Genomic DNA, 20879 nt, shown 5'->3' with positions numbered 1-20879 from the left:
CTTTTTTGTGCTGAAACATTTTTCTTTGTAAATTGCGTGTTCCTCATTTTCATAGTAGTCGAATTTATGTTTGCTGAGTCGTTATGTTTTTCTTGGTTTTTATTTTGAGTTATGGAATTGTTAGAACTCTTTGTGGTTACCTTAATATTTACCCATATTTTTCTAGGTAAAAACCTAGCTTGTATCGTCGTATATCACCTTGTTTTCCTCTCCATATGGCAGTTCTATGCTTCCTGTATTCAGTCCCTCTTTTTGATTATTGTGATCTTTTACGTAATGACTTCAGTGATTCCGTTTTGAGCATTTTTTTCTTTTTAAAATTAATCTTAATTTGTTTTTGTGATTTCCCTATTTGAGTTGATATCAGGATGTTCTGTTCTGTGACCTTGTGTTGTGCTGGTATCTGATGTTACTGATTTTCTGACCAAACAATTTCCTTTAATATTTCTTGTAGCTTTGGTTTGGTTTTTGCAAATTCTCTAAGTTTGTGTTTGTCTGTAAATGTTTTAATTTCACCTTCATATTTGAGAGAGAGTTTTGCTGGATATATGATCCTTGGCTGGCAGTTTTTCTCCTTCAGTGCTCTATATATGTCATCCCATTGCCTTCTTGACTTCATGGTTTCTGCTGAGTAGTCCGAACTTACTGATTCTCCTTTGTAGGAGGCCTTTCTTTTATCCCTGGCTGCTTTTAAAATTTTCTCTTTGTCTTTGGTTTTGTCAAGTTTGGTGATAATATGTCTTGGTGATTTTCTTTTTGGATCTATCTTAAATGGGATTCGATGAGCATCTTGGATAGATATCCTTTCGTCTTTCATGATGTCAGGGAAGTTTTCTGCCAACAGATCTTCAGCTATTCTCTCTGTATTTTCTGTCATCCCTCCCTGTTCTGGAACTCCAGTCAGATGCAAGTTACTCTTCTTGATAGAGTCCAACATGATTCTTAGGTTTTCTTCATTTTTTTAAATTCTTTTATCTGATTTTTCCTCAAATATATTGGTGTCGATTGCCTTATCCTCCAGCTCCCCACTCTGCATTCCAGTTGCTCAATTCTGCTCCTCGGACTTCCTATTGAGTTGTCTAATTCTGTAATTTTACTGTTAATCTTTTGGATTTCTGAATGCTGTCTCTCTATGGATTCTTGCAGCTTATTAATTTTTCCACTACGTTCTTGAATAATCTTTTTGATTTCTTCAGCTGCTTTGTCAGTGTGTTCCTTGGCTTTTTCTGTAGGTTGCCTTATTTCATTTATGAGGTCATCCCTGATGTCTGGAAGCATTCCGTAAATTAGTTTTTTATATTCTGCATCTAGCAATTCCAGGATTGTATCTTCATTTGGGAAAGATTTTGATTCTTTAATTTGGGGAGTTGTAGAAGCAATCATGGTCTGCTTCTTTATGTGGTTTGATATTGACTGCTGTCTCCGAGCCATCTATAAGATATTGTAATGATTTATTTTATATTTGCTCACTGAGTCTTATCTTGTTTTGTTTTCTTTCTATATACGTAGATGGGCTACTAGATTGCGCCGTCTTGACTGTTGCACCTTTTGAATCGCTTATGTCCTATTACCAGGTGGTTTGGGCTGTTAACAGATATATAAGCCTAAGAGTCCATTCACTACTCTTGAGTAGAATCTGATTTTGGGTTACCAAGTGTGTGGTGTAGACTTTTACCTATTCACTTAGAGGAGTAGTGGTGATAGTTGTGTGTACCAGATTCTAGTAGCAGCAGGGGGTCACACTCCGGAGTGGGGGGCAGGATGCTGACAGGCTTCCCCTAAGTGCCAATGAGGTAGGTGTGTCTCTATTCCTAAAGCACTTTGGTGGGTGGGCTCTGCAGCTGTACCTTAGGCACCCAATGCATGTACCTCTACAGATTGGTAGGTGTCACTATCCTCAGACCTCTATGGCAGGAGGCTAGGTGGTTTGGGTGAAGCTTCAGCCCTCAGTTCCCTGTTTTGGGTCAGTGAGGGCTCTGTTTAATAGCTAGAGATATCAGACCTGGGAAACTTGTCTTTCCAGTAATCTGCTAAAACAGTTACAGTCAGATCACTATCAGAATTGCCTTTGCATTATAATAGCCACCTTGTTCCCTGTAGGGATGAAAGCCCAAGATCTTGGATCTCATATGCTTGGCGCTGGTTCTGTATTTTTAGTCCAATTTCGGGAAGTCAGGGAAGGATTTTTGGCCCCTGGGTTTTTTGTAGCTGCTTCTCTCAGGCCAGGGAATGGGTTAGGAAAAGACAAAAAAAAAAAAAAACCTGCAGAGCACTTCACTCTCTGGCCCAGGAAATTCTAATGTTAATGAAGCCGCCTGGGCCTGAGTAGGGGAGGGGAGGGATCAGATAGATAGGAGAGAATAGCACCCAGGAATATAGACAAAGTTACTTATCTTGCTTGGTGATGACTGTTTTATCTGAGATTCCTGAGGGGTGTGTAGCCTGTGTGCATTGGCTGGGTCGAGATTGCCCCTGAGGGTCAGGCCCGTGTCCTGTGCTTGTGCTGTCTCAGAAGCCGTGGTCAGTTCCTCAGCTCCCAGTCCAAAGCCCAGCGCCAAGGTTCCCTGGCTGGGATGCTGCACTCCAGGCTCCAAGACCAGTCACTGCCTCCCGATGACTTCTCCTCCTGTCAGCTGCGTCACTGTGCTGCCTGTGTGCACTGGCTGGGCTTCTCCCGAGGTCACTTCTGGGGGCTAGGGCTGCGTCCCGTGTTTGCGCTGTCTCAGGAAGCCATGCCCAGCTCCCCTGCTCCCAGTCTAAAGCCCGGAGCCAAGGTTTTCTGACTGGGACGCTGGCTCCAGGCTCCGTAAACAGTTGCTGCTTCCCCGTGGTTGCTCGTTCTCTCGTTAGCCGCGTCAGTGTGCAGCCTGCCTGTGCAGGCTGAGTCTCTGTCACTCAAGTCAAGTCTTTAGATGTGTGTTTGATGATCAGGGTTCATAGATTGTCATGTATGTGATTGATTCACTTGTTTTTCTGAGTCTTTGTTGCAAGAGGGATCCGAGGTAGCTTCTACCTAGTCAGCCATCTTGGCCCCCTCAGATAGTTTTTAAAAAATGTTTTATTGTCTTTTTGGAGAGAAAATACACAGCAAAATAGGCTCCTATTCAATTTTTACATGCATTGTTCAGTGACATTGTTTACATTCTTCAGTTTGTGTCAACACTCTCATTATTTCCATCCTAGTTGTTCCACTTCCATTAATTTAGTTTCACTGCCCCCAAACTTCTCATCTGTGCTTTAGAGAAACTGTTACACACTTGGTCCCGTATAGGTAATTTTTAAAAGAGCGCAGTTCTCAAGACAGAAACTCTTTACTTTTTCACCTAACCTGCTATTTAGTTCAAAGGTGTTTTCAGGGGATAGTTTCTGTTCAAGGTTTAAAGAGTATCTGAAGCCAGTAGTCTCAGGGATTCTTCCAGTCTCATCAGGTGCAGTGGATTCTTTGAGAGTTTGAAGTTTTGCTCCATATTTTTCCCCTCTTTCTATCAGGATCCATCTGTTGTGACCCTGATGAAAACATTGGGTAGTGGTAGCAGGGCACCATCTAGTTCTTCTGGTTTCAGAAAGAAAATTAATATTGTATTCCGGTTCCTTCTCTGATTCTTGGGTCAAATACTAATTTTGAAATGATTTCCAAGCTTAAATCACTACTTTTCAGCTTCGTTCAGAAAAGAAAATGAGAGAGTGTCTTGTTAAATTTTTTTTTAGTATATATCAGCCTGCTCTCTACTGATTTAAAATTGAAAATAATTCAAAAAGTGTTTCCTTGGAGTTATTGTTTACTTACCCATTAAAAACCCATTGCCTTCAAGTCAATTCTGGCTCATAGCGACCCTATAGCACAGAGTAGAACTGCCCTATAGGGTTCCCAAGGAGTGCCTGGTGGATTCAAACTGCTGACCTTTTGGTTAGCAGATGTAGCTCATAACCACTAAGTAAACACTTAATATGCCCTTTATTCACACCATGCATTAAAAGTGCAAGGGCAGAATGTATGAACTATATAAAAAATTTGATTAATTTTCAGATAGTTTCATATAGAGATAATATGTTTATTAAAACTGTTATTCTGAAACATTTTTCTAGATAATATTGTATTAGCTGAGCTTGAATTTGGTTTATTTTCTCCTCAACTTTTATTATGATTTTGAAACACCAGAAAATTAAAAAAAAAAATTAATGAACACATGTATACCTAGCAGTTAGATACAGTCAGTGACTTAACATTTTACTATATTGGCTTTATGTCTCTCTTTCCCTCTCTGTGTACTCTTTCTGTACAATTTAAAAATAAGTTATAGTTATCATAAAAAGGTAATGTTAGCAAGTATCTGTTAGGTATAAGATGTTCACTTACATAACCACTATATCTCATCACCTAAGGAAGTAAACAAACCTGTTGCCGTTGAGTAGATTCCAACTCATAGTGACCCTATAAGACAGAGTAGAACTGCCCCACAGAGTTTCCAAGGAGCACCTGGTGGATTCAAACTGCTGACCTCTTGGTTAGTAGACGTAGCTTGTAACCACTATGCCACCAGCGTTTCCAAATAAACAATAACTACCTAAAATAGAAGCAAATCATATTCCAGTTGCTGCAGTTGTCCCAGTTGTCTTCTAAAGCTGATTTTTTTTCAAACTAGGATTCCATCAGAGTTCGTACATTGCATTTGTTTTTGTTTTTAGTATCTTTTTTTCAAATAGATTTATTGAAGTATAACTGATACACAGTAAACTGCACATATTTAAAATGTATGTTTTGATAAGTTGTGACATGTGTACGCCTGCAAAACCAACACCAAAATCAAGATAGTGAACGTATTCATTACTTCTAAAACTTTGTAATTCCTCCCCTTGCTCCTCCTTACCCCTCCGCCTATCCTTAGACAATCACCGATCTCTGTCATTATAGGTTAATTTACGTTTTTTACAGTTTATATTATGTTGTTGTTGTTAGATGCCGTTAAGTCTTTTTTGACTCATAGTGACCCTGTGTATAACGCTGCCCGGTCATCCTCACAATCCTTGCTGTGTTTGAGCCCATTGTTGGAGCCACTGTGTCAGTCCATCTCATTGAAGGTCTTCCTCTTTTTCACTTACCCTCTCCTTTAACCTGGAAACCCTGGTGGCGTAGTGGTTAAGTGCTACGGCTGCTAACCAAAAGTTTGGCAGTTAAAATCCACCAAGACGCTCCTTGGAAACTCTATGGGGCAGTTCTACTCTGTCCTGTAGGGTCGCTATGAGTCGGAATCGACTCGACGGCAGTGGGTTTGGTTTGGTTTTTGGTTTCTCCTTTAACCAAGTATCATGTCCTCCAGGGACTGATCCCTCCTGATAACATGCCCAAAGTACATGAGACGAAGCCTTGCCATCGTTGCTTTTAAGGAGCATTCTGGTTGTACTTCTCCCAAGACAGATTTGTCCATTTTTCTGGCAGTCCGTGGTATATTCGATATTCTTTGCCAGCACTTTAACTCAAAGGCATCAATTCTTCTTCAACCTTCCATATTCATTATCCAGCTTACTCATGCATACGAGGTGATTGAAAATACCAGTGGTTTGGGTCAGGTGCTCCTTAGTGCTCAAGGTGACATCTTTGCTTTTTAGCCCTTGAAAGAGATCCTTTGCAGCAGATTTACCCAATACAATATGTTTGATTTCTTCACTGCTGCTTCCTTGGTTATTGACTGTGGATCTAAGTAAAATGTGATTCTTGACAAATTCAATATTTTCTTCATTTATCATGATGTTGCTTATTGGTCCAGTTGTGAGGAGTTTTATGTTGAAGTGTAATCCATACTGCAGGTTGTAGTCTTTGATCTTCATCAGTAAGTGCTTCAGGTCCTCTGCCTTTTTCAGCAGTCAAGGCTGTGTTATCTGCATATCACAGGTTGTTAATGAGGCTTCCTTCAATCTTGATGCAGCATTCTTCTTCATATAGTCCAGCCTCTCCTATTATTTGTTCAGCATACAACTGAATAAGTATGGTGAAAGGATACAACCCTGATGCACACCTTTTCTGATTTTAAACCATGCAGTGGCCCCTTGTTCTGTTCGAATGACTGCCTCTTGGTCTATGTATAGGCTCCACATGAGCACAATTATGTGTTCTGGAATTCCCATCCTTCTCAAAGTTACCTGTAATTTGTTATGATCCACACAGCTGAATGGCTTTGCATAGTTAATAAAAACAGGTGAACATCTTTCTAGCATTTGCTTTCAGCCAAGATTCACCTGATATTCAGCAATGATATCCTTCATTCCAAGTCCTCTTCTGAGTCCAGCTTGAATTTCTGGCAGCTCCCTGTCAATGTACTGCTGCAACCGTTTTTGAATTATCTTCAGCAAAATTTTACTTGCATGTGCTATTAATAACATTGGTAATTTCTGCATTCTGTCAGATCACCTTTCTTTGGGCTGGGCATGTATATGGATCTCTTCCAGTCTGTTGGCCAGGTAGCTGTCTTCCAGATTTCTTGGAATAGATGAGTGAAGCACTTCCAGCATTGCTTCCATTTTTTGAAACACCTCAATTGGTATTTCGTTAGTTCCCGGAGCCTTGGTTTCTGCCAGTGCCTTCAGTGTGGGTTGGACTTCTTTCTTCAGTATACCATTGTTTTTTTTTTTTTTTAATTATTTTATTGTGTTTTTGGTGGGTGAGAGTTTAACAGCAAATTAAGCTTCCATTTTACAGTTTCTTCACAAATTATTCAGTGACATTGATTATGTTTTTCACGATGTGTCAACATTCTTATTGATTCTGTTCTGGTTGTCACATAAATTCTTTGTTTCTCCCCCTTCTAAATTTTATTTATTTTGTTGTTGAGAATGTGCACAGCAAAACATGCAGCAGTTCAACAGTTTCTACGTGTATAATTTAATGAAGCTGATTGCATTCTTCGAGTTGTATAACTGTTATCTCCTTCCTTTTCTGAATTTTTCCTCCCTCATTTTCTTAAACTCACTGCCCCCTAAGATTCCTACCTAATCATTTGAGTTGCTTTTGTCAGTTTGATCCTATATAGATAGTTTGTAAAAGAGCATAATGCTTAAGGCAGACCTTTTTCACTAGTTAAGCTAAATTATTCTGTTTTAAGATGACTTCAAGGGATATTTTTGGTTTAAGGTTTCAAAATTACCTCAGTGCAGTAGTTTCAGGTTCATCTACCCTCCACGGCTCCAGAAAGTCTATAGTAGGCAAAAATTTGAAATTCTGTTCTAGATTTCCCCCCTTTTGATCAGGATTCTTTTTGATCAAAGTGTTCCGTAATGGTAGGTAGCTGGAAACCATCCAGTTCTTCTGGCCTCATGGCAAGGGAGGCAGTTGTTCATGAAGGCAATTAGCCACACATCCCATATCTTCTTATTCCTGACTCTTTCCTCTGTTGCTCCAGGTGAATAGAGACCAATTTTGCCTTAGATGGCCACTTGCAAGTTTTTAAGACCCCAGGAAGTACACACCAAACTAGGACATAGAACAGAAGCACTAAACACGTTATTAGGCATATTAACTGGGATATCCCTTGAAACCATGACTGGAAACTTCCAAACCAAGGAACCAAATCCCATGAGGTGTTTGGTGATACATAAGCAGCCTCAGCAGCTACTCTTTTTTGTGTTTGTGTGTGTGTGTGTGTGTGTGTCATTGTAAATATATCTATCACAGAACTTTAGCCAGTTCAGCTTTTTACAGGTGTACAGCTTATTACAATAATTGACTGTGTCACTCTACCCTTAAAGTGATTTTTCCATCACCATCAACCCCCTTTTTTCCCCTCCCTCTTGACCTTAGTAACCACTAATAAACTTTGTTCTCTATCCATTTACCTTTTCTTGTTTTTTTAGGTAACTGAAGTCATACAATTTGTGGCCTTTTGTGGTTGGTGTATCTTGCTTATCCTAAGGTCCTCAAGCTCCATCCATACTGTAGCATGTATCAAGACATCACTTCTCCACCTAGCTGAGTAGTATTCCGTTGTATGTGTGTGCTACATTTTGTTTATTCATTCATCTGTTGATGGGCATTTAGGTTGTTCCCACCTTTTGGCTGTTGTGATTAGTACTGCAGTGAACATTGGCGTACATGTCTCTTGTTGAGTCTCTGCTTTCAAGTTTTTAGGTATGGTATATGGAGTAGAATTGCTGGGTCATGTGGTAGTTCTCGTCTTAGTTTTTTGAGGGACTGCCACACTGTTTTCCACAGTGGCCGTACAATTTTGCATTCCCACCAGCAATGAATAAGGTTTCCAATTTCCCCACATCTTGCCAACATTTGTTATTTTCTGTTTATTTATTTATTTATTTTTATCTTAGCCATCCTAGTAGCGAGTAGAATTGTATCTCTTTGTTGTTTTGATTTGCATCTCTCTGATGGTTGATGATGATGATGACCATCGTTTCCTGTGTTTGGTGGTTATTTGAATGTCCTCTTTGGTGAAAGGACCATTGGTTCTTGATCATATGCTACCTCCTGAAATGGTTGAATGTTGACCAGTTATTTTTGGGACAGTGACTATGTATTCCATCCATCTTCTTTTGATGCTTCCTGTGTCGTTTAATATTTCACCTGTAGAATTCTTCAGTAGTGCGACTCGAGGCTTGAATTTTCTTCTTCAGTTCTTTCAGCTTGAGAAATGCTGAGCATGTTCTTCATTTTGGGTTTTCTAACTTCAGGTCTTTGCACATTTGATTATAATAGTTTATCTTCTTGAGCTGCCTTTAGAAATCTTCTGTTCAGCTCTTTTACTTCATCATTTCTTCATTTCACTTATCCTATTTTATGTTCAAGAGTAAGTTTCATAGTCTGTTCTGACATCCATTTTGGTCTTTTCTTTCTTTTTAATGACGTTTTGCTTTTCTCGTGTGTGGTGTCCTTGATGTCATCGTATAGCTCATCTAGTCTTTGCTCATTAGTGTTCAACACATCAAATCTATTCTTGAGATGGTCGCTAAATTCAGGTAGAATATACTCAAGGTCGTACTTTGGCTCTCATGGACTTGTTTTAATTTTGCTCTGCTTTAACTGGAACTTAATATGAGCAGTTGGTGGTCTGTTCTTCAGTTCCTCTGGCCTTGTTCTGACCGATGCTGTTGAGCTTTTCCATCATCTCTTTCTACAGGTGTAGTCAATTTGATTTCTGTGTTTTCTGTTCATTGAGGTCTATGTGTATAGTCACTGCTTATGTTGTTGAAAAAAGGTATTTGCAATGAATAAGTCATTGGTTTTGCATATCATATGATCTGCATAATTTCTCTCACCACGGCCATATTTCCCAACTACTGATACTTCTGTTTCCAACTTTCACATTCCAATCACCAGTAATTATCGTACATCTTGATTGCATGTTTGATCAATTTCAGACTGCAAAAGTTGGTAAATATCTTGAATTTCTTCATCTCTGGCATTAGTGGTTGGTGCATAAATTTCAATAATACCCATATTAACTGGCCTAGGGATGTTATCCTATCCCTGACAGCGCTGTACTTCAGAATACATCTTCAAATGTTCATTTTATCAGTGAATGCCAAGTTATTCCTGTTCAATTTGTCATTCCTGGCATAGTAGACCATGTGTTGGTCTGATTCAGGATGGCCAATACCAGTCCATTTCAGCTCGCTGTTGCGTAGGGTGTTGATTTTCAAGTGTTCCATTTCATTTTGACAACTTTGAATTTTCCTCGATTCATACTTCCAACATTCCACATTCTGATTATTAATGGAACCAGTTTTATAGAGCTGGAATTACAGAGTATATACGCTTTTTGTTTGTTTATATAACTTGTTTGTATGTAGAAACACAATTGTTGTTGTATATGATCTTTTATCCTGCCACCCTGCTAAAGTCAATTATTAATTCTAGTAACTTTTTTGTAGATTCCATCCTGTCTCCCGTATACATTTTTATGCTATCTAGGAATAAATACAGTTTTAGTTCGTTTTAATCTGGATGCCTATTTATGTATGTATGTCTTGTTGCCACCACACATCTGTCAGTTTGTTGTAGTGTGGTGGCTTGTGTGTTGCTGTGTACTGGAAGCTATGCCACTAGTATTCAAACATCAGCAGGGTCACCCATGGCGGACAGGTCTCAGCTGAGCTTCCAGACTAAGACAGAGTAGGAAGAAGAACCCGGTGGCCTACTCCTGAAAAGAATTAGCCAGTGAAAAACTTGTGAATAGCAGCGGAACATTGTCTGATGTAGTGCCAGAAGATGAGCCCCATAGGTTGGAAGACAGTCAAAAGACGACTGCTTAAGAGCTGCTTCCTCAAGGTAGAGTTGACCTTAATGACTTGGATAGAATCAAGCTTTTGGGACCTTCATTTGCTAATGTGGCACGACTCAGAATGAGAAGAAATAGCTGAAAAATGTATTAATAATTGGAACGTGGAATGTACGAAGTATGAATCTAGGAAAATTGGAAATCATTAAAAATGAAATGGAGTACATTAACATCAATATCCTAGGCATTAATGAGCTGAACTGGACTGATATTGGCCATTTTGAATCGGATAGTCATATGGTTTACTGTGTCAAGAATGACAGCTTGAATATGGCCTTGGTGGTGGAAAAGATGCCAGGAGATTGTGTGATAGAATTTTTCGAGACCAATGACTTATTCATTATAAATACCTTTTTTCACCAGCATAAATGACAGCTGTACACATGGACCTTGCCAGATGGAATACACAGGAATCAAATCAACTACATCTGTGGAAAGAGGATATGGGAAACCTTAATATCATCAGTCAGAACAAGGCCAAGGCCCGACTGCAGAACAGACCATCAACTACTCACATGCAAGTTCAAGTTGAAACTGAAGAAAATTAGAACAGGTCCATGAGAGCCAAAGTATGACCTTGAGTGTTTCCCACCTGAATTTAGAGACCAACTCGAGAATAGATTTGACGAGTTGAGCACTGATAACCAAAGAGCAGATGAGTTGTGGAATGACATCAAGGACATATCATACCTGAAGAAAGCAAGAGGTCATTAAAAAGACAGGAAAGAATGAAAAGACCAAAATGGATGTTGGAAGAGACTCTGAAACTTGGTCTTGAATATAGAGTAGCTAAAGCAAAAGGAAGAAATGTTGAAGTAAAAGAGCTGAACAGAAGATTTCAAAGGGTGGCTTGAGAAGACAGAGTAAACTATTATAATGACATATACAAAGACCTGGATGTAGAAAACCAAAGGGGAAAAACATGCTCGGCATTTCTTAAGCTGAAAAAACTAAAAGAAAAAATTCAAGCCTCGAGTTGGAATATTGAAGGATTCTGTGGACAAAATATTGAGCGAGGCAGGAAGCATCAAAAGAAGATTGAAGGAATGCACAGAGTCACTGTACCAAAAAGAACTGGTCAATGTTTAGATATTTCAGGAGGTAGCATATGATCAGGAACCGATAGTGCTGAAAGAAGAGGTCCAAGTTGCACTGAAGGCGTTGGCCAAAAAACAAGGCTCCTGGAATTGACGGAATACCAACTGAGATGTTTCAACAAACAGATGCAGCGCTGGAAGTGTTCACTCATCTATGCCAAGAAATTTGGAAGCAGCTACCTGGACAACCAACTGGAAGAGACCCATATATATGCCTATTCCAAAGAAGGGTGATCTAACCGAATGCAGAAATTATCGAAGAATATCATAAATACCACACGCAAGTAAAATATTGTTGAAGATCATTCAAAACCAGCTGCAGCAGTACATCAACAGGGAACTGTCAAATTCAAGCCAGATTTGGAAGAGGATGTGGAACCAGGGATATCATTGCTGATGTCAGATTAATCTTGGCTGAAAGCAGAGAATATCAGTAAGTTGTTTTCCTGTGTTTTATTGACTATGCAGAGGAATTCAACTGTGTGAATCATAACAAATTATGGATTACACTGAGAAGAATGGGAATTCAGAATAATTATGCTCATGAGGAACCTGTACATAGATCAAGAAGCAGTCGTTCCAGCAGAACAAGGGGATAGTACATTGTTTAAACTCAGGAAAGGTGTCCCTCAGGGTTTTATCCTTTCATCATACCTATTTAATCTGTATGCTGAGTAAATAATTTGAGAAGCTGGACTATATGAAGAAGAACAGAGCATCAGGATTGGAGGAAGACTCATTAGCAACCTGTGATATGCAGTTGACACAGCCTTGCTTGCTGAAAGTGAAGAGGACTTAAAGTAATTACTGATGAAGATCAAAGACCACAGCCTTCAGTATGGATTACACCTCAACATAAAACAAAAATCCTCACAACTGGACCAATAAGCAACGTCTTGATGAACAGAGAAAAGGTTAAGGTTGTCAAGGATTTCATTTTATTTGAATCCACAGTCAACACCCATGGAAGCAGCAGTCAAGAAATCAAAAGACGCATTGCACTGGGCAGATCTGCAGCGGACCTCTTTAAAGTGTTGAAAAGCAAAGATGTCACCTTGAGGACTAAGGTGTGCCTGACCCAAGGCATGGTGTTTTCAGTTGCCTCATATGCATGCGAAAGCTGGACAATGAATAAGGAAGACCGAAGAAAAATTGATGCCTTTGAATTGTGGTGTTGGCGAAGAATATTGAATATACCTTGGACTGCCAAAAGAACAAACAAATCTGTCGTGGAAGAAGTATAACCAGAATGTTCCTTAGAAGCAAGGATGGCAAGACTACGCCTCACATACTTTGGTCACGTTATCAGGAGGGATCAGGATCAGTCTTTGGAGAAGAACGTGATGCTTGGTAGAGGATCAGCAAAAAAGAGGAAGACCCTCAACGAGATGGACTGACATGGTGGCTGCAACGATGGGCTCAAGCATAACAATGATTGTGAGGATGGCGCAGGACTGGGCAGTGTTTCTTCCTTTTATCCCTAGGGTCCCTATGAGTGACAGCACCTAACAATACCAGTGAGCTGAAATGGGCTGGTATTGGCCATTTAAATCAGACAATGATATGGTCTACTATTCCGGGAATGACAAGTTGAAATGGCATACCATTTGTCTCCAAAAAGAACATTTCAAAATGTGTCCTGTAGTACAGCACTGTCAATGATTGGATAACATCTGTACATATATCTGGTTTCTCCATTCTGTTTCATTGGTCAGTGTGTCCGTGGTTGTACCAGCACTGGGCTGTTTTGAGTATACTGTAGCTGTATAGTAGGTTCTGTGCCTTGGTAGTGCGTGTCCTCCTACTTTATTCTTTTTCTTCAATAATGCGCTACTTATCTGGGACCTCTTTCCTTTCCATATAAAGTTAATGATTAGTGTTTCCATCTGGTTAAAGAATGCCGTTAGGTTTTTTTTTCCCTCTCTTTTTTATTGTACTTTAGATGAAGGTTTACGGGACAAACTAGCTCCTCATTAAACACTTAGTATACGTATTGTTTTGTGACATTGGTTACCAACCCCATGACATGTCAGCACTTTTCCTTCTTGACCTTGGGTTCCCTATTACCAGATTTCCTATCTCCTCCTGCCTTCTAATCCTTACTCCTGGGCTGGTGTGCCCCTTTAATCTCATTTTGTTTTATGGGTCTGTCTAATCTTTGGCTGAAGGGTGAACCTCAGGAGTGACTTCGTTACTGAGCTAAAAGGGTGTCTGGGGGCCACACTCTGCGGGTTTCTCCAGTTTCTGTCAGGCCAGTAAGCGTGGTCTTTATTTGTGAGTTAGAATTTTGTTCTACATTTTTCTCCAGCTCTGTCCAGGACCGTCTATTGTGATCCCTGTCAGAGCAGTCATTGATGGTAGCCAGGCACCATCCAGTTGTGCTGAACTCAGTCTGGTAGAGGCTATGGTAGTTACGGTCCATTAATCCTGTGGACTAATCTTTCCCTGTGTCTTTGGTTTTCTTCATTCTTCCTTGCTCCTAGTGAGGTGAAGCTGGCCCAGGACCCGGTGCAGAGTAGGGAGAGGCGGTTACACGGGTGAGAGTTTCTTACCAAAGGGGGTGTTTTTTGAACCTCACAGTAGATTAGATGTATGTACTTGCCTTTTGGCGATTGAGTGCTGCTTCTTGCTGATTCTGGAGGGTTGAGCAGACTCTCCTCCACTCAGTATCTCTTCATGTGAAAACGTGTCCCAAGCACCACTGCTTGCCTCACGGTGCATGGCAGCCGATCCAGCCTGCAAGGTGCCAATTCCCGCTGGGTCAGGTCTTTCAACTCCGTGCTGCTTCTGAATTGACCCTCCCTCCCCCTGCCACTCAATCCAATTCCTCATCTTTGCCTTTGATGTTCAGGGCTCCTAGATTGTTATATATAATCGATTCACCTGTTTTTTCAGGTCTGTGTCATAAGAGGGACCACAGGGAGCATCTGGCTACTCTGCCATCTTGGCCCCTCCTCTCTTGTTACTCCATCTTGAGCTTAGTCAGAAGTCCCAGGTTTATATTTGAAAGGAATAAATTTGTATTTAAGAAAATATATTTCATAAGATAGATTTTATCATTTCATTATATACCTGTTTCCCCAGTTACTGCCAATGGATAAAATTTTACTGTTGTTTTTATGTAATCCCTTTCTTATTTCTCAGATAATTTAGCTGTTAAAATAAAAAGACTGCTCCCAACTAAAAATAAAAAACTGTGAAGTTTCAAAATTTTCCATTGTAGAGTAGAGGTAATGGTTATATATACTGCCCTTTGGTTTGTATTGCTGAAAAGCATTGCTTATGGGAGATGAGGAGGAATATAAGGTAATTTAGTCTGAGATGTGTTAAAGGAAGAACAGCTGACATACCATTTTATAAGTTGTTTTCCAAGTTTGGTAAATAAATATTTTCCACAGATATTTATAGTTTTTTTTTTTTTGCATTACAGATAACCAAGCAAAAGAAAGATGGCGTTCATCTGTGGACTGCAGTCTGCTACGAGAAATTATGTTTTCTTTAGACTTAGTTCACTGGCCAATTGGAGAAAATGTAACACATTAAGTGTGAGCTCACCGGGCTGTCATCGAGTACAAATGAACTATATAGTAAATAAGTATCAGGGGCTGAGAGTAAATCAGTGTGATAGTTTTACTTTTCTGCCTGGAAACTTTCATTTCTGTAGGACTTTTAATAACAAAAGAACAGGATTCCTCAAGAGTACCAGAAGTATGGACAGTTGGAGGATTACCTGCAAATGTCCTGCTTGGAATAACTCTTCCCCAAGACGGGTACTGCTAAATGAAGTTGCAGTACTTCCGGCCTTTTCAGTATTGCACCCTCTAAACTGTTTTCCCACGAGAGAGATCAGAAGTTTCCACACTTCGCCATGTTTTCAAGCTGCTCCAGTCCCTCTCTTGTTGATCATTCTTAAGCCTGTGCAGAAACTATTTGCGATCATTGTAGGCAGGTAAGGTACATTTAAAAAAAGAAACTTTTTATGAAAAGCTATTTGTAAAGCTGTACTTTGAAAGAAGACTTGTTAGTTCCCCCCCGCAACATTTCGCTCAAAATTAAGTTTCTAAACAGTAGATTCTACCCAATTTTGTTACATATGATTTAATAATCTTGAGAATTTACTGCATATTCTTTATAGTGTAGAAATGTGATCTTTAAAAATTTATTCTTATGTATAGTTTATAGAAGAAAAATTGATATTATGTTTATGACTATAAGAAGAATCAGAAATGTTGGTTGTAACTCATGTAGGAGAACGTTACTTACAAGCAGTCCTTTTTAGTTTGAAATTTGAGGCAGCAAATCACAAAATGGAGGATATTACGGTGCTCATTTAAGAAGAGGGTCACTCCTAACCAAGCTAGCCCTTAAACCATTAATACTATTTTTTTCAGTTCTATTTCCAACAAATCTTTGTTATTTTCTCTTGGTAGTCCTTTATAAAACTAGTATTTTTACAGCTAAATAGTACTTTATATTTAACTTAGCTCCCTGCTCCTCTACAGTTAATCCTGTGTTGTCTTATTTGATCCTTGAGGAATGCTAATTATTGTCTTCTCATACAGCTTTTTTGTGTTTGATGACTATCAGGACCCTTCTTAACTTCCATACTAGCCAGTCCAATTTACTTTTTAGCAAAAATCAGGAACTTCTCCTTTGTAATTTACAGTGTTCTTGTTTATGATTTGGCTTTGGCACCTAGAAAATATACAGCTACATTATTTCCAATTTAAGTAATTAACTCATCCTAGTTTCTTGGTACAATAGCTCTTTCTGATTTCTAATGGGTTCTTTCTCACATGGAATGTTTGGTGAGTTCGAATCACCCTACCTTTAACAGCTGAGCGCTAAACTGCTGTACCATCAGGGCTCCTTCATCCCATTTAATTATTTACTTATTTTTACTCTTTTTTTGTTGTTAATATTGTCAGTTACCTACAATTTCTTTTTAGAATGTGGTTTATATACATTTTAAATAAATAATAATAAATCATATAAAAATTTAAAAAAGGAAGTAAGTACATTTCATATCTTAGTTCATATTGTTCTAGGTTGAAACATTCCCTAAAGACATTTCAGATGTGTCACCTAACAAAATTAATATATTTTAAGAAGCTAAAATCCTCCATTTCCTTATTTATAGTGCTCATGTTCTTACCACCTCTCCTTTTTCGTGTTCTAGAGAAGATGGTGGAGCTTCTGCTAGTGAGCAATATTTATTTCTAAATCAGTGCTGAGGTGGTTTCCCTCGTATCTTGTTGAAGCATTGGCACATTGTGCTAGCAGTCTGTTGAACAGTGGGAAGACTAGTCACTAAAGGTATAGGTTTATTGAAAACCCCCTCAGATGTTTATGTGGGCAGTTCATCCCTTCTAAGCAAGTAGTGGTTAAGTGCTCAAAGTCTGGAATGAATTGGCCTTCAATTGATTGTTCCCTTAGTACCTGTGTGACCTCGGATAAATTTGCCCAACTTCTCTGTGTCTCATTTTCCTCATTTATAGTAGGGTTATCATGAGGATTAAATGAGAGGACATGCGTATAGCAATTAGAAAAGTACTTTGCAAGTAAACAGTCAATAAATGTTAACTAGAAGTAATTGCAGTCATCATAAAGTAGCTCTTCACATAGTGTTTACTTTTAAGATAGTTGAAGAAAATTCAAATAAGTGTTTAGAATTTTTACCTGTAGCTCTATGTGGTTGATTAGTTTTTCATTGTTTAGCTAAGAATTTTATAAATTGAAAATGCCATTTCTGCAGATAGATACAAAAATTCAAGGTATTTGATGACAAAATTCTAACGTAAGCATTTCAGTTTGGTAATATGTGTTGATGCTATTAACAGAACTTGGAATTTTCTTTTTGCTCTAGGGGCATAAGGAAATGGTGGCAGGCACTTCCTCCTAACAAGAAGGAACTATTTAAAGAAAGTGTGAGGAGGAATAAGTGGAAGTTATTCCTTGGTTTGAGTACTTTTGGATTGCTATTCGTAATGTTTTATTTTACTCACCTGGAAGTGAGTCCAATCACAGGAAGGAGCAAGCTGCGTCTATTGGGGAAAGAACATTTCAGATATTTATCAGAACTGGAATATGAAGCAGTAAGTAAGAATTGTTTTTAGTTAGATTACTGAATAATAGATTCAACACAGGAAAGTTTCTTAAATGTGAAAGATGCACTGCTTTTTTATTTTAGCCTTCAGCATTTTTTTTTTCCAGTAGGCTTTGGACCTTTCACACACAGTATTCCCACTGCCTACATTGCTTTCCCTTCCTTTCACCCAGCTGACTCCTGCTTTTCATATGTTAGTTTAAATATCACTTTCTCAGGAAAGTCTTCCTTGATTATCTGCCTAGTTTGGGCTGCAGCATTAGGCTCTCCTTCATACAGATTTAACTGTGAATCAGCTCATCTGCGATGGCACCCAGTGCTTGGCTAGACGAGTTAGAACTCTTTGTTATATTTTCCCTTGCATTCTATATTTTTCCCTCAAGGTACTTATCATGAGGGTAACATAATAATTATTTGTATACTTATCATTTGCTGGTCTGTCTGCCTTGTTAGACTAAGCTCCATGGGGGCAGGAACCTTGTCTGATTGATCATTTTCTCTGAAGTACTAGCGCAGTGCACATGTAAAACACCAGTTGCCATCAAGTCGATCTCAACTTTTGGCGACCCTGTGTGTGCCACAGTAGAAACTGTGCTCCGTAGGGTTTTCAGTGGCTGATTTTTCAGAAGCAGATCACCAGGCCTTTCTTCAGAGGTACCTCTGGGTGGACTCAGACCTCTAACCTTTCGGTTAGCAGCTGAGTGCTTTGACCATTTGCACCACTGAGGCATTCCACAGTGCACCTAGTGGGTGCTTATTATATATTTGTTGAATAAATAGATCAGTAGTTTGAATTTTTATGCCTTGAAAGTAATATTGCCAAATAAGGTATTTTTTTGCCCGGCATCAATTTTGGCAATTTTTTATGCTTTTTGAAGATAAAATAAAATTAGAGTTCAAAAGCCTTAACTCCACGGATAGTTAAACATTTTGTACCACTAAGGGAGTTCTTGAGAACAGAGGTCATCATCCTGTCTCCAGTGCAAGCACATATAAAATGTGTTCAGTTAATATTTGTTGAATGACATCTCATAGTCTCATTTGACAGCTTTGGCACCATTAGATACATCTTTTCATTCCAAATGGAAAGTTAACATTAAAGAAATTATGATGGTTTTTCACTAAAAAGATTGTTTTTAATGAAGATAAGACCAGTCCGTCCCAGTGGAGTCTGTAAAAAGACTGGAAGTGTTTCTTAGAGTATTGCCTAGTCAAAGGCAAGTTCGAGGAAAGTATTTTGGAAAGGTTGAGATAGGCCTAATGTTAAATTCATTTATCTTATAAGGAGTTTAAATTGTGTATGTGTGTATACACACACATAAATGTATATATATATATTTTTATTTTTTAACCTACAAGTGTATAAAACCTGCTTAATATGAAAAGTTAAATACATGTTCTTATGGGGATATTATAAAGTACCATAATTATATGTAACCTTATCTTACATGCTTCAGAAGGGTTAATAATAATTTTTTGTTTCAGGTAGTTTTATATTGGTGACTGCTTTTAAAAATGTTAATTGATACAAAGACTATTTCAAATCCATGCTCTACAAAATCACGTATTTTTAATACATTTCAAGGAAGAAGGTTACAAACTTGTTGATTTGTATGTGGAAGAAATATAGTTTATGAAAATTAAAGTAACCTTTCCAGAACATCTTTAATTTTCTCAGTATACTAGAAAAGACCTCTCTTTCTTGAGAAAAAATGTCTTCTTATGGTGGCTGTTGTACGTAGAGCCACTGTGAGCAAAACCAACTCAGCAGTACCTAACAACAACATACGGTGGCTAGTCTTGATCAGCATCAAGTAGAAAAAATAATACCTCATTAGTTCTGAAATGTCAGTGATTTCAATCTGTATGAATAAAACACTTTAAAATTAATGAAACATCTTTTCTAAAAGTTAATCTTCTTAAGTGTAGGGTGTTTTTCTATTCATCAGGTTATGAAAATAATTTTCTTATTTTACTTATGTGGAATCTTCTATGTTCTCTAGACAGTGTTGTTTTGTTTTATAAAGTATGTAATAAAGTAGAAAGAATATTAAAGTATTTTATTTGTTTATAGGCTAATGGAAAAGATGAATTAAATTTTTATTTCAACCAGTCTGTTTGGATAATCTTAGTTATTTGAATTTATTCCATTTATGAGAAACCACATTGTCCTTGTGTGAATAATTCAAATTTGAGAAATTAAAGTGTTTAGTTAATTAATTAAAATGTTCAGTACTAAGTAGCTGTATAACTCTCCATGAAGCAAAGTAAACAATTTCATAGAGCTATAATGCTTTTAAAATAAAGAACTCTTTTCTTTTTACCCTTTCAGTGTATGGAAGAATTTAAAAATAATATGCTAACTGAGAAGGACATAAGATACCTGACTGTTAAAGAAGTGTTTTGTCATCTGATTGAATGCAATGGAGATATCCCGGGGATCTCTGAGATCAACTGGGTTATTCATGTGGTTGATAAGCCAGGTACAGATGCATTTGTGCTTCCAGTAAGTAAATGTTCTCAAACTAATTTTAGTGTTAAATTTAATATCTTTGTTTTTTATGGTGTTCTAATTGCTTACGTTGTTTTCTTTATGGTGCAGAATGGACAAGTGTTTGTTTTCACTGGGCTTCTAAATAGTGTAACTGATACTCATCAACTTTCCTTCCTTCTGGGCCATGAAATAGCTCATGCAGTACTTGAGCATGCTGTGAGTACCTAAAATGTTCAGTTATTGAAATAATGTTTGAAGTTAGCAAGTTAAATCTTTTGAAGAACTGAGTCTTTTCAGTTTTCTTTTTTTCTTTTAAATGATGGAAATTTAGTTTTTAGGAATTGCATTATCCTGTTACCTAAAATAATGTCCTTGGCCAATTTTGGGAATTTTTATGAGTTTTAGTGCTTGATACTGAATAATGTGTTTCCCTTAAATACCATTTTTATCACCTGTCTCTTGCTTAAAAAGTAATTATTCTCAACCTCTAATTATTTCAAATTAGATTTTAAACTTTCCATAATTAATAACATACTTGTAATCTAGTCAGAAAATTAATTGTAAGGAGGTGATATTACTATTTAAATAGTAAATCAGTTTTCCTGCCTTTTTATTCATTCTCAAAGGATAGGTTGGAGCTTCTTTAAGAATGTCTAGAATGACTTGCCATATATAATTAATGCAGAGTAATAATAATGATATCGTGCCATTTTACAGTTTGCTGAGCTTTGTAATATGTACACTCACATTCATAATTTTAATCCCGACCTCATGAGGTATGTATTTCTTATCCCTATTTTATATGTGAGGAAAATGATGTTTAAAAAGGCTTTAAGTAACATGACCAATGTGACATAGTGGCAGAATTGGGACCTCAACCCAGCTCTTCTGTATACGAGTCC

General features: G+C 38.0%; 1 protein-coding gene across 7 annotated transcripts in view; it reads left to right on the top strand.

Annotated features, from left to right (window-relative positions):
* The window catches only part of OMA1 (OMA1 zinc metallopeptidase), a 102939-nt gene that overhangs the window by 13506 nt on the left and 68554 nt on the right, over nucleotides 1-20879 (top strand). For 6 of the 7 annotated variants that reach the window (XM_049879385.1, XM_049879387.1, XM_049879386.1 and 3 more), the window contains exons 2-5: nucleotides 14808-15326; nucleotides 17244-17472; nucleotides 19816-19989; nucleotides 20086-20193. In XM_049879385.1, the coding sequence (XP_049735342.1) occupies nucleotides 14827-15326; nucleotides 17244-17472; nucleotides 19816-19989; nucleotides 20086-20193 (1011 nt within the window). In that variant the 5' untranslated portion in view covers nucleotides 14808-14826. Of the gene's footprint in view, nucleotides 1-10661; nucleotides 11811-14807; nucleotides 15327-17243; nucleotides 17473-19815; nucleotides 19990-20085; nucleotides 20194-20879 lie in introns of those variants that run through there. The other variant, XM_049879388.1, reaches the window with a different exon arrangement.

Source organism: Elephas maximus, chromosome 3, assembly GCF_024166365.1.
Source record: "Elephas maximus indicus isolate mEleMax1 chromosome 3, mEleMax1 primary haplotype, whole genome shotgun sequence".
NCBI lineage: Eukaryota > Metazoa > Chordata > Mammalia > Proboscidea > Elephantidae > Elephas > Elephas maximus.
This window is presented reverse-complemented; position numbering and strand designations above follow the sequence as displayed.